At 28.8% G+C, this 11488-nt stretch overlaps 3 protein-coding genes across 3 annotated transcripts; all 3 read right to left on the bottom strand.

Moving 5' to 3' along the window:
* Positions 1 to 913: 913 nt before the first annotated feature.
* On the bottom strand, positions 914 to 1593 carry LOC119683003 (general odorant-binding protein 56h-like). Its single transcript, XM_038096596.1, has 2 exons — positions 1501 to 1593; positions 914 to 1393 (listed from the first exon to the last, which is right to left on the bottom strand). The coding sequence occupies exons 1-2, from the start codon at positions 1552 to 1554 to the stop codon at positions 1040 to 1042; spliced, it is 408 nt and encodes a 135-aa protein (XP_037952524.1). The 5' UTR covers positions 1555 to 1593; the 3' UTR covers positions 914 to 1039.
* Positions 1594 to 4753: 3160 nt separating this feature from the next.
* On the bottom strand, positions 4754 to 5322 carry LOC119682723 (general odorant-binding protein 56h-like). The gene is made up of 2 exons (XM_038096217.1): positions 5244 to 5322; positions 4754 to 5178 (listed from the first exon to the last, which is right to left on the bottom strand). Exons 1-2 carry the CDS (start codon positions 5298 to 5300, stop codon positions 4828 to 4830), a joined length of 408 nt encoding a protein of 135 aa, XP_037952145.1. The 5' UTR covers positions 5301 to 5322; the 3' UTR covers positions 4754 to 4827.
* A 1659-nt stretch (positions 5323 to 6981) lies between these two features.
* Positions 6982 to 7583, bottom strand: LOC119685093 (general odorant-binding protein 56h-like). The gene is made up of 2 exons (XM_038099292.1): positions 7508 to 7583; positions 6982 to 7439 (listed from the first exon to the last, which is right to left on the bottom strand). Exons 1-2 carry the CDS (start codon positions 7571 to 7573, stop codon positions 7095 to 7097), a joined length of 411 nt encoding a protein of 136 aa, XP_037955220.1. The 5' UTR covers positions 7574 to 7583; the 3' UTR covers positions 6982 to 7094.
* Between the last annotated feature and the right edge of the window lie 3905 nt (positions 7584 to 11488).

The raw sequence follows: 11488 nt of genomic DNA, 5'->3' as shown, positions 1-11488 counted from the left end.
CTTGTTGGTTTACATTTTACATAAAAATGCAAAAAATATTTCCAATTCCCTTGCGGGAATTTTTATTTTAAAAGTTCTTCGATATTTTTTACCTTTAATCAGTTGATTTATTTACAATGAGTTCATTTATATGAAAGCTCTTAAGAAATTTCCTAAATGAGACCAATGGAAACATGGTATTAGACGTGTGAACTGTTGAGAAACATAGAAAAACTCACCATCACGATGACAAATGAAAAACTTTTGAATTAAACTCTAATCTACAGCTTCATCTATGCAATTTTCTGCGCTCACCTAAGACGGGTGTCCTAATAGTATTGCAATAGATTAGTTTATCAACTATGGGATTAGAAACCAAGGAATTGCAAATTGAATTAAACGATTTTCAAAAGTTTTTGGAAACTACCAGTTCGTAATGATGGTAAACTATGAGCTTGACGTGCAGATTCAAAAAGAAAAGAAAAACGGTTAAATGTAATACCTATTATACTGATCTGATACAGTTCGGAAGTCTACAATCTAACATTGATATATACAATACTGAACTGGATATGAAAAATTAGACTAGAAAATCCATCTAATTTTGTGATGATTCCAATGCCTATGTTGATATTGATGAGGAAATTGAAGTAATTAACTTGGAATTGATGCTACATTCTGACTATACTAAATTTTGCTTTCCTCACCCCGAACCAGAAGATCTTGATAAATGGGCTATTGAAAACTTGAACTGTTTTCATTTATAATTGTCTAAGGAAAATGCATACACTTTTAGTGAGAAAAAAGAAAAACTACTTTAATTTAGAATCTTATTGTTACAATAAATGGTATAAAAAATGTGTCTCATCACTCCACATTTAAAATTAGTAAATAAATTTAAGTTTCATAATCACTTGAAATTTAGAAGAAATTAAAATAAAATAACAAACACTTCACTTTTAATTATTGATTTTTTCCAACTAAATTTTAGTTGGTTCATTTTTGATACTAGATAAAAAGGTAATTCACTAGCTCCCAGTTAAAATTTACTTAATCATAATTATGACTGCAATGCAGCTTTATGCTCCTTTAAACACATAGTAATTTTAAAAGCAGTTTCACAATCATTCGCACCCTTCTCCTTTTTACAATCTTGAATAGCCTCATCGACTTCCGCTTGATGATCCTTAAGTTGTGGCCAGTTTTTGAGTGAGCGAGCAGCAGAAGCATCATCGAATACACCATTCTTCAGATGACCCATTTTCTCCATCATACATTTCATGTAGCATTTAATATTATCTTTGGCATCTGCTGATTTGGAGCCATTCGCGTAGAAAGCTTTAAGTTCATCTCTAGAAATTTTGGTCTCCTCCATGCATTTCATGATGTTTGCTTTGAAATCAGGGTTATCGCACTGTGTAAGATTTAATCAAAATTTTTAATTATATTTTAGATAATAAACATTTTATATTTAATTAAAAAATTTTCCTATTTAATTTTTAATAGTAGAATTGCACATACCATCGTCAACGTGACGAGGGTGGTAAGTAAAGCAAATATTGCGACAACTTGCATTGTGTTAACTTGTAAATCTGTAATCCAACTGAAGTGAGGCTACATGGAAGATTAACTTTTATAGTAGGAAGTGTTTAATATTTTATAAAAGTTTTATCAATAAAAAAAAATCTCATCCAAAATGCTACTTTAATTTATATATACAAATTGTACTAGTAATTTGTTGTAGTCTAATAATTATCATTTATTTTTTTTGTGCTCGACTAATGTACTGTTTGGTGACAAATTAGTATTTCACAATAATTTAGTTCAATTAATTTGCATAAAAATTGTGGTTTTTTATATACGAATATATTATTTTCTATTATTTAATTTTCATTGAATGCACACAATTTCGATAATTTGGCAAAAATTTTATTATAAAATTTTTCCCATTCTGGATAATCTGTTGTTCTGAATAATTACATTGTAATAACTCCTAAAACATTGTATAATAACATAATAATTATCACAAAAAAAATATAATAGAATTGTATTTTAGCGACTAATTTGTTATTATTTAGTTAATATTATTCAATAAATAACACTTCGCAGATGTCATGACTTGTTGAAATTTATTTAAAAATTTATTCAAAAATATTTCTCTTATGAAAATATTTTTATATATAATATTAACAGCACGTGGAAATATTGTAGTAAATTAATAGAACGTGAATACTCTTTTTTGTTGTTAACATCATATAACCGTTGATTTATTAAGTTGATTTATTAGAGTAAACAGTTAACAGTAAACGAGAACTTTTCTAGAGCTGTGAACTTAATGTTATTAATATTAAATATAAATCAAGTTTAAGTACATCGCAGAGGAATTATACATCACATGGAATACTCTATTGGATTTCGGTAAATCGGCCGATGAATTTTCGTAGTCCGCTAATGGATTAAAAGGTTCAAGTAACTTCTCTTATAAAAGTTATATACACAACTTAAAAGGTAATTTAGACAGCTATAGTTAAGTGCCAGGGAGTTTCTGTGCAATAACCTTTTTAACATAATAATAATTCATTGTGCTAATGGCTAATATTTATATATATAAACTAAATAAAATCAAAATTAGTTTTAGTGATAGACTAACAAAAATAACTAACTCATACGTATATTCAAAGTAGAATAAAAAATTTGAGAAACACATTTTAAGTTTTTGCGCCTAAAAGTAGATAATCTTCAAGCAGTTTTTGGTAGAGAACTTTTGAAAATGTTTTGTAAAAGCGAATGCTCTAATTCTTTTATATGTTTTCAGTACAAAATACTGAAATATTGTTTTCCTAATAGAGTCAAGATAAAATAATTTATCAAATCTCAAAGTAATTAAAACTCGTCAAGCATACACTACCTAAAATTCAGATATCTTTCGGCAACTGTTATTAAAAGATATATAATTTAAATCCACTTTTTTAGCGAATTTTTCGAAACTCCTTTTCTTTGTCAAAAATGGATGAGGAAAAATCAATACTACTACAGAGGTAAGGATTTCCGAAAACTATTTTATTTTTAATTGTATTTTTAAAGTACTGTCATTTGTTTCAGAAAAGCTGCGTAACCTTGGACGAAATCTTACATATCTATGATTGATAATCTTCTCTGAACGTATGGAAAGCTTCTCATACCATTTCTTGAAGACAAAACTTTTACAAGCATTCGTAATTTAAATAGTTCTTACTTAATTTTATTTTTCTATATTTCATTTGAGCAGTGTACACTCATTTAGTATCTGGATCAAAAACCCAAAGATGAAAACAACAATAACCAACAACATCAAAAGGGTTACAAATTTGACCTGTCAGGTTATTTAGGAAAATTTGAAGGAAAAGTTCCAAATTAAATTCTTTTGTGCAAATAAAATCAACATTGAGCTCATTTCGGCAGATAAAGCTGTCAAATGGTAGCTAAAACCTAAGCAGATTATTGCAAAAACTTGATGAAACAAAGATCAGAGATCAACATACTCAACATTGCAGGTGAAAGGGAACTAAGCAATTGCCATAGAGACAGTTTTTTAACTAACATCTCTTTATATTGGGTTTTGATATGCAAACATCCTCTATTGCAAACAGATATCCAACTCCATAATTTGAAAGCTATTATTAGCATTTCTGACCTTAATATTTGAAATATGATATATGATTTGAATGGAATTTCTCTCTTGCATGAAAAGTTTGGTTTTGGTTTATCTTGGATTCACATTTTACATGGTTTATATTCAATGGCACATTCCATTGAAATTACTGCTAAAGATTGCCGATGTGGGCGATATACCATATATATTAGCTGGTATAAATTTCTTCCAATATTGGAGTAATTTTAAACCAGGAAATAAGATAGTTGAAAACTACTCGTATTTAGTTAAAACATGAATAAATTGATGAGATTTTGATATTGTAACTAATGTTTTGAAAGCTAGGAAAAGTAGAAATCACATAAATAATATATAATGAATTCTTAAAAGATTATTAAGGTTAACCTGTAAATTCAGAAATAAGTTATTGTAGTTTGACATTAGACACTACAAAGTTAACTTGCGAACAGTAAAAATAGATCAATTGTTACTTCTATGTGATAATATAGAAACAAAAGTTTACTTCTAAAATATTTTTCCTTTACCTAATATCTGGAATATTCAAGTAGTTCTGAATGATGTGAAATCGGTTGAAAAAATCATTTTTCTGGAACCCCACTAATTAACGAAGCATCTGACTTTCTTTTTTTTGGAAATGTTGCTTGAGCACAGTATGGAAAACCGGTGTTATCACAAGTCATCACTACGTATGTTGCTGTTGGTGTTGGGTACTCGCAACAATTAAAGAAACACCCAATATTTTTTTTTTTGTAATTTTTGATTGAGCACAGTATGAAAAACCGATCCTATCATAAGTCATCTAAATTGTCTAGTTCAGAACTCAAGGAAGGGACGCCGACATATCTTTTGTATAACTGCTTAATCCCAACCAGATCTAGCTTATATAAATGGGTACTACTTATTTCAACTCATTTTACGACATTTTCAACATAGAAATCATCCAAATATTTACATCTATCAATGCATCCGACTGGTTGTGAAAAGTCTAAACTCGAGGAATGTGAAACTAAAAAGGTTTCGTAAGTATTTTGGTATTAATTCGACGTTGTTCACTTCATCTAACGACACATAGTGTTGAAAAATCTTATAAAAACACTAATGTTATAAAATATTATGTTTTTCTATATTAAAGAAATTATATTGCAATAGTCATATCAAAAAAATTTAGTATTTTTTTATCGCTAGTTCACTTGTATTCACAGATCCATTCCCTTTTTAAACATACATTGACCAATTTGGAAAGCAGTGTCACATTCATTACTGCCTTTCAATCCCTTGCATTCACTCATAAACTTATTCACTTCAGCTTCCTTGTTTTTCAATTCAGGATGTTCAAGCAGAGCCTTGCGAGTCGCTTCTTCATTTAAGACACCGTTTTTAAATTGTCCTTGTTTCTCCATTAAACATTTTGTGAAGCATTTAATTTCTGGTGTGGCTTCTTCAGTTTTCATACCACCTTTCAGGAAAGCCTTTAATGTTTCTATATTAACATTGGACTCAGCCTGACAAGTGTCGAATAATTTTTTCATTTCCTCAGTGGGATGGCACTGAAATAATTTTTCACAAATAAATATTATTAAATTATTTACATAGTTTATATCCTTAAACTTACCAAACTGAGTTGTGCCACCAAAAGAAGAACTCCACAGACTGCTAAGTATCTGAACATTTTGCTTTGTCGGCACGTTTGAAATAATATTGTTTATTTAAGAATCAATGGTTTATATAGATTGGCGAGAGTTTTAAAAATAATGATTACATGTATATAATTATTTCAAATTATCTGAAATATTCTATAACGTACATACTATAATTTCAGTTCATTATTGAGTTAATTTATTGCACATCAATTATTCGGGTATGTACAGATGAGTATCATTTGTTTGATTAGGTAACTAATTAAATGTAATTCATGTTTTTATAAATATAACAATAATTAAACAAAAATATATTTAGACACATGAGTTTTGCAACCAATGACATTTCTAAATTTTCGATTTAATTACTACCTAAGTATCAGTAAAATAGATTTATTTTTTAATTCTTTATAATAATGTATCACTCTTTGATTATATCAAATAATATACATTATATGGTAGGTGAAATTACGTTATTTAATAATATTTTGTACTTTAATTCATATTTATATCGGAAACTTTAAATATTGGGTAAGTTAGTGCAGTTTGCAGTACGTGTTATTAATGATTCTTTTATATAATGAAAATATTGTTATCTACAAAAAGATATATGCATATCGGGTGTAATTTCAATATTCACACCCCAAATGTGTTCCCAGCCCAATAATATTATTTCATTATTAAATGTCTCTTTGCGATCTCCTATGGCCTGTATTCATAGTTTAGATTGCGAAAATTTGAAGAATAATTCTAAATATAACTTAAGTTAGATCAGATTGCAGTGGTAACACAGCTCACTTAAGCACAAATAATAGCCCTTTGTGATAACACGGAGGAAAAATATTAAAACATGTAAAACTAATAATATTTGTGATTCTGAAGGATTCAGTTCAGTTATAATTCTCATTTTGTTTAGATAAGGCTAAAATTCTGCAATTTTTTAGTACAAATTTTGCCTTTACCCCCCGCATTCTCTCTGCCAACCTCGTCCAAGTCATGCCATTTAAACCCACGCAATATTTCACTCTACACCTCGATGAGTGGGGTTCAGATAACCGCATCGTCCCACTGTACAACCGCGGCTCTCGTGATCCCGGCCTCAGAGTCTATCACTAGTTCATCTCTGCGCTCGTCAATAACCCCGCCCCCTTCCCACCACGCTTATACCTTCTGGCTAAGATAAACCTAGTCCACTAGGTATTAAGCCTTTTGCTTACATCTATCTCCGTTAATTATTGGAATGAATTATCAATCTTGCTCTGGATATTTTCTCCATTTAAGACGTGGTTTTAGTTGGCTGATCGCGACTGTATTCGTCTATTATTATTCGATACAAAAATGAACATCAAACTAGGATGCGTAATGTTTACAGTGATGTGTAGGTCAATACAAGTCCATAATCATCGAAGATACTATTTAAACTGTCTATGAACTCATTAAAGATCAGTTGAAATCATCACTGAAATTTATGGAATGGAATACAAGCATATGAAATATATCAATTTCTCGATTTTTAACTGAATATCTGGACGCCTTGCAACTTCGTGGTAGATTTTAGAGCACCTACTATGTGCTCCAAAGTAAACAGATTTTGTTTAAGATAGGAGTATGTAGTAATGCTATCAACTGCTGGCTCACATCAGCAGGATTTTTTTATTAAATTCATGCAAATTGGAAAAAAAAAATTCTTTTGATATAAATACATATGTGCATTTATTTGGTAATATACACTGGAATAACAAATACTCGTCTGCATGTACTCCAAAATATATGAATGCAATATTATACATATAATATATTATATTAATATTTTTTCTAGGAAACTCTTATTCAGTGAAACCATGTTCAGTAATACAAGTTGCAATTTTGTGAGCAGTGTCACAATCATTAGCTCCCTTCAGATTATTACATTCCTTAATAGCCTTATCAATATCTACTGCACGATCTTTATATGTTGGTACTGATTTTAACAAGGCTGCATATTCCTGAGCAATAAATTGTCCATTTTTGAAAGCTCCATGTTTTTCCATAACACATTTGATGAAGCACTTAACTTCATTTGTTGCGAGTTGCTCCTTCATGCCACTATTGACGAAGGCTGTCATTTGATCTTTTGTAACACTGGATTCGGTATAACATTCTTTATAGATCTTGTCCAGATTATCATCACTCTATTTATTTTTTATGTAGATATTTAGTTTAGGATATAAGCTGAAGTATTAAATTAATTGATACTTACTATAACTGAAGCTATCAAAACCACAATGGCAGTATAGAATAATTTGACTTTCATACTCGCGACCATTTTCGTCTGTTCGTTTGAAGATACTTTGATTTTGACTGGTTCTAAGTCCACCTTTTATAGTAAATTTAATGTCAATTTGTCCAGTTTTGGAAATTATTTGCAATTAAAAAAATTGTCTATTTGTTATATTTAATTGTTTATTATTAATAATTTTAAAAAATTTGTTTGGTTAACTGTTTTAAAAAATCGGTTTAGAGTTTATGAAAATAGAGACTTGCAATGACTTTTGTGAAAATTAGTGTTGATAATACTTTTTATTAAGTTAAATTAATAAATTTGAAACTTTTTATTTTTATTTAACAAATTTCAATTCAATTAAATAACTAATTTTTGTTATTTTATACTTTTTTTATATCCGCCACATAAATTGTACAAAAAATGTGGCTGAAATGATGTAATATTTAATTCACAATTAGTTTATTATACTAATTTTATTTTAATTATATTAATTAGAAAACAAATTTATACATATCAGAGCCGTTCTGGCAGTTCGTCGTCTATTTAAACGAGGGTTTTTTTAAATTACAGCGAAATGATATAGCTGGAAAGTCAATAAGATGTGCTAACTATTATAAATATTATATTAATTTTTACAAAAATGTTAATTAAATTTAATTATTCGTATATAACTTTTGGTCTACAAGAGTCAGAAAACTGAACTCTTAGTACAAACCTAAATATCACCTTTCACCATTTGATAATGTTCGTTGGACATAATGGGTTTAGTGTTGTCAGCTATATGGGTACCAACATTATTTAGAGGCAAGAAACGTCGGATACTATTAATATTACCTAGAATTTGTGTTTCAAAAGTGTTATTTTAAAGCATAAAATCTTCAAAATTAACATAAAACATAATATATCTTTTTTATAGACAGGATTTGTCTAGTTTTGTGTATAAACCTCCATTTATCTGCTAACTAAAGCTTTGTCACTGTCATGGCTCCATAATTACTTACATGGTTATCGACACATGCCCCCGGTGTATTGCCTAATGACAATACACGGACACAGTGAAGGCTAGTCACGGAAAAAAGTACCAAAACAAAAAGGTATATACTTAGCTCTGCAAAACTATAATCTATGTGATGGCATAATCTACCGCTATTCGCAATTAGAACTATATATAATTAAATATTATAGTATATTAATAAATAAATAAGAACATAGAACATACAGTCCAATTGTTATACGTTGACGTTTCTTTGTGTGAGAGGCTACAATATCAAACAATTTTGTTTGCTTGGAAACAAGTCCAACATTTTTACATACAACAGAGACTGAAAAAATTCTCATACTTGGCATAGGCTTATTGTATCTATTACTTCTTGAGATGAAGTTGAAGAAAATTCTCATACATGGCATAGACTTATTGTATCTATTACTTATAGAGATGAAGTTCAAGAAAATTCTCATACATGGCATAGACTTATTGTATCTATTACTTCTAGGGATGAAGTTGAAGAAAATTCTCATACATGGCATAGACTTATTGTATCTATTACTTCTAGAGATGAAGTTGTCTTTTTATTTAGATTAGTATTATAAAATATAAATAATCTATTCTATTCACAATAGGTTTCAATTCTTAGGCAGCCCATACAACTATTTTAGATACTGCCATAAATATCCAGCATCAGTGGTCTTAGGAAGCAACTATATAGGTTCAAATGTCCGTATATAAATTTTGGACTGCAAATATCATGAATTGAAGGCTGTCAAATTTGTTATAAGAATACATAGATAAAAAACTTATTATTGATAATGAATACCTTTTCTCAACTAATGATTAAATTAACAATTAGTTTTCAATTCCAAAAGTCATGCAGTTTCACTTTCACTTGATATATGGAATTATTCAACTCCAATAAAAAAAATTAATAATTGATTTTAAAGTTGATGAAATCTATACCAGAAATTAAGATATTAGTCTTGTGCTGTCTTTCAACAATTTTTAAGATTTCTATCTCATTTTTCCCATTTGACCTTTGAGAGTCTTTAGTAAAACTCACAACAATGAAAGGGTTCGATTCTCTATACTTTAATTGTTACACTCCACTATTGTTGTCAAATTCTGACACCTTTCCAAAGAATTCTTTTGAAACACAAAGGAGTTAAATTATTAAAAATTTAAAATATTAAAAACAACAATTAATTTTTTTTTCTCTCTATATAAAATAAAATAAAAATCCCATTTGAAAAATGTTTGCTGCAACAAAGAAATGTGCTACGTAATTGCAACACTTTGACACTCATTTTTCAGTATAAATTCGAACAACCCAGAAATGCATTTTAAACCAACAAAAGCCACACGTCAATTTTTATTGTGTAGGGTCAGGTCAGGCTTGGTGTTTGTACATATTTTCCGATTTTTGTAATACCAACAATAGACTTTTATTCTGACTTTTTTACACTGAAAGGATGTGGGCACACACATTTCGGGGTTCATTATTTTGTCGTAGTCACCGACGCCTACCTGGCAACTGCACTCGTATTAAAAACTCAGCTGGAGAGTTCACACGTTTACCCATTAGAAAGTCTATAGAAAGTAAAACAATGTTAACCGCTTAACAGTTCGTCGTAGGACGTCTTTGTGTACCAGGCTGAACAATTTTGCTTTATTAAAACTGAAAGCAAAATTCAAAATTCGTTGAGTAACAAAATTAATTGCTGTGGTTACTGCAGCTGAGTAATGATGATGGGTGGGAAATTCTTACAATTATTTGAAAAACAGTATCAATTGAAATTTTATTTCAATAAAATATCATAATATAATATAAAAAAGAAACTTTAACATTCTTTAATTAATTAAAATTGTGGAAAAATTGTAAATTTGCAGAAAGTCATAGATTCTGAACCAATTTTGTGCACATTTATAGATATTTCTACGATGAAATTAATTTTAAATGTATTTAAAATATATATAATGAAAAACTTATTTTCTTATATTTATACATAAACTTTTTTGTTACAGAGAAATAATTTTTATTCAACGTGTGCTCTATAAGAAGTATAATTACTTATTTTTTCAGTATCTACAATCTTTTCAGATCGCATTGTTAATGATTTTTTTTTTTGGACATAAAGGTTTTTTTTTTGCATATTTGCAAATTTTATAAAATTTCAGCAAATATAGATATACATTTTTTAAAAGTTCGTATTTGGAATCCATTTTTTGGTAGTATTAAAAACTGCATAACATACCAACACATATATATAGAGACCTTAAAAGCTTTTCCGCTTTCCAGAATTGTTTTTGATCCCACATTTTAAATCCATCGCTATTGAAGATATTTTAGGTATAAACACGTACTTATCTATGCCTTTAATGAATGTCTAAGTCAAAAAGTAGGGACCCTCAAAATCTTTCCGTTCTTCAGAAACCTTTTTGTGATTCTTAGTCAACTGCCGATGATATTATTTTTTAATAGGGACATTAAAATTTACATTCGTGCTTTTGAGAACTTTCCAGTGAAGTAGAAACCCTTAACATTTCTTCAATGATTCAATATAATTAGTCTTGATTATTTATTTTTTGGTGATATAAAGAAGAACTTTTCTGATTCCATATGCTTAATCCGGCGCCTTTAATAATTCATTTTTTTGGATATTAACGTTCTTATTCGTGCTGTAAAGAATATTAACTTTCGAGTGAAGAATAGACTCTTAATATTTCTTTTATCTCTTGAGTCTTTAGTGATCTTATATTATTAATCTGTCACTGTAGACTATTTCCTTTTTGGGGACATAAACATTTTTATTTGAGAAAATGAAGCTTAGAGTCAAGAAGAATTAATCTTCAAAAATTTTTTCAATCTTGAAAATATTTTCTAATTATATATATTTGAATAGAGATGATTCAAGTCTGAACAGCGAAGGATATCGAAAAAACGATATGGAAACATAATGCTGTAT

Source organism: Teleopsis dalmanni, chromosome 2, assembly GCF_002237135.1.
Source record: "Teleopsis dalmanni isolate 2A chromosome 2, ASM223713v2, whole genome shotgun sequence".
NCBI classification, from domain to species: Eukaryota; Metazoa; Arthropoda; class Insecta; order Diptera; family Diopsidae; genus Teleopsis; species Teleopsis dalmanni.
The sequence above is the reverse complement of the archived record's forward strand: the minus strand, read 5'-3'. Positions and strand labels throughout refer to the sequence as shown.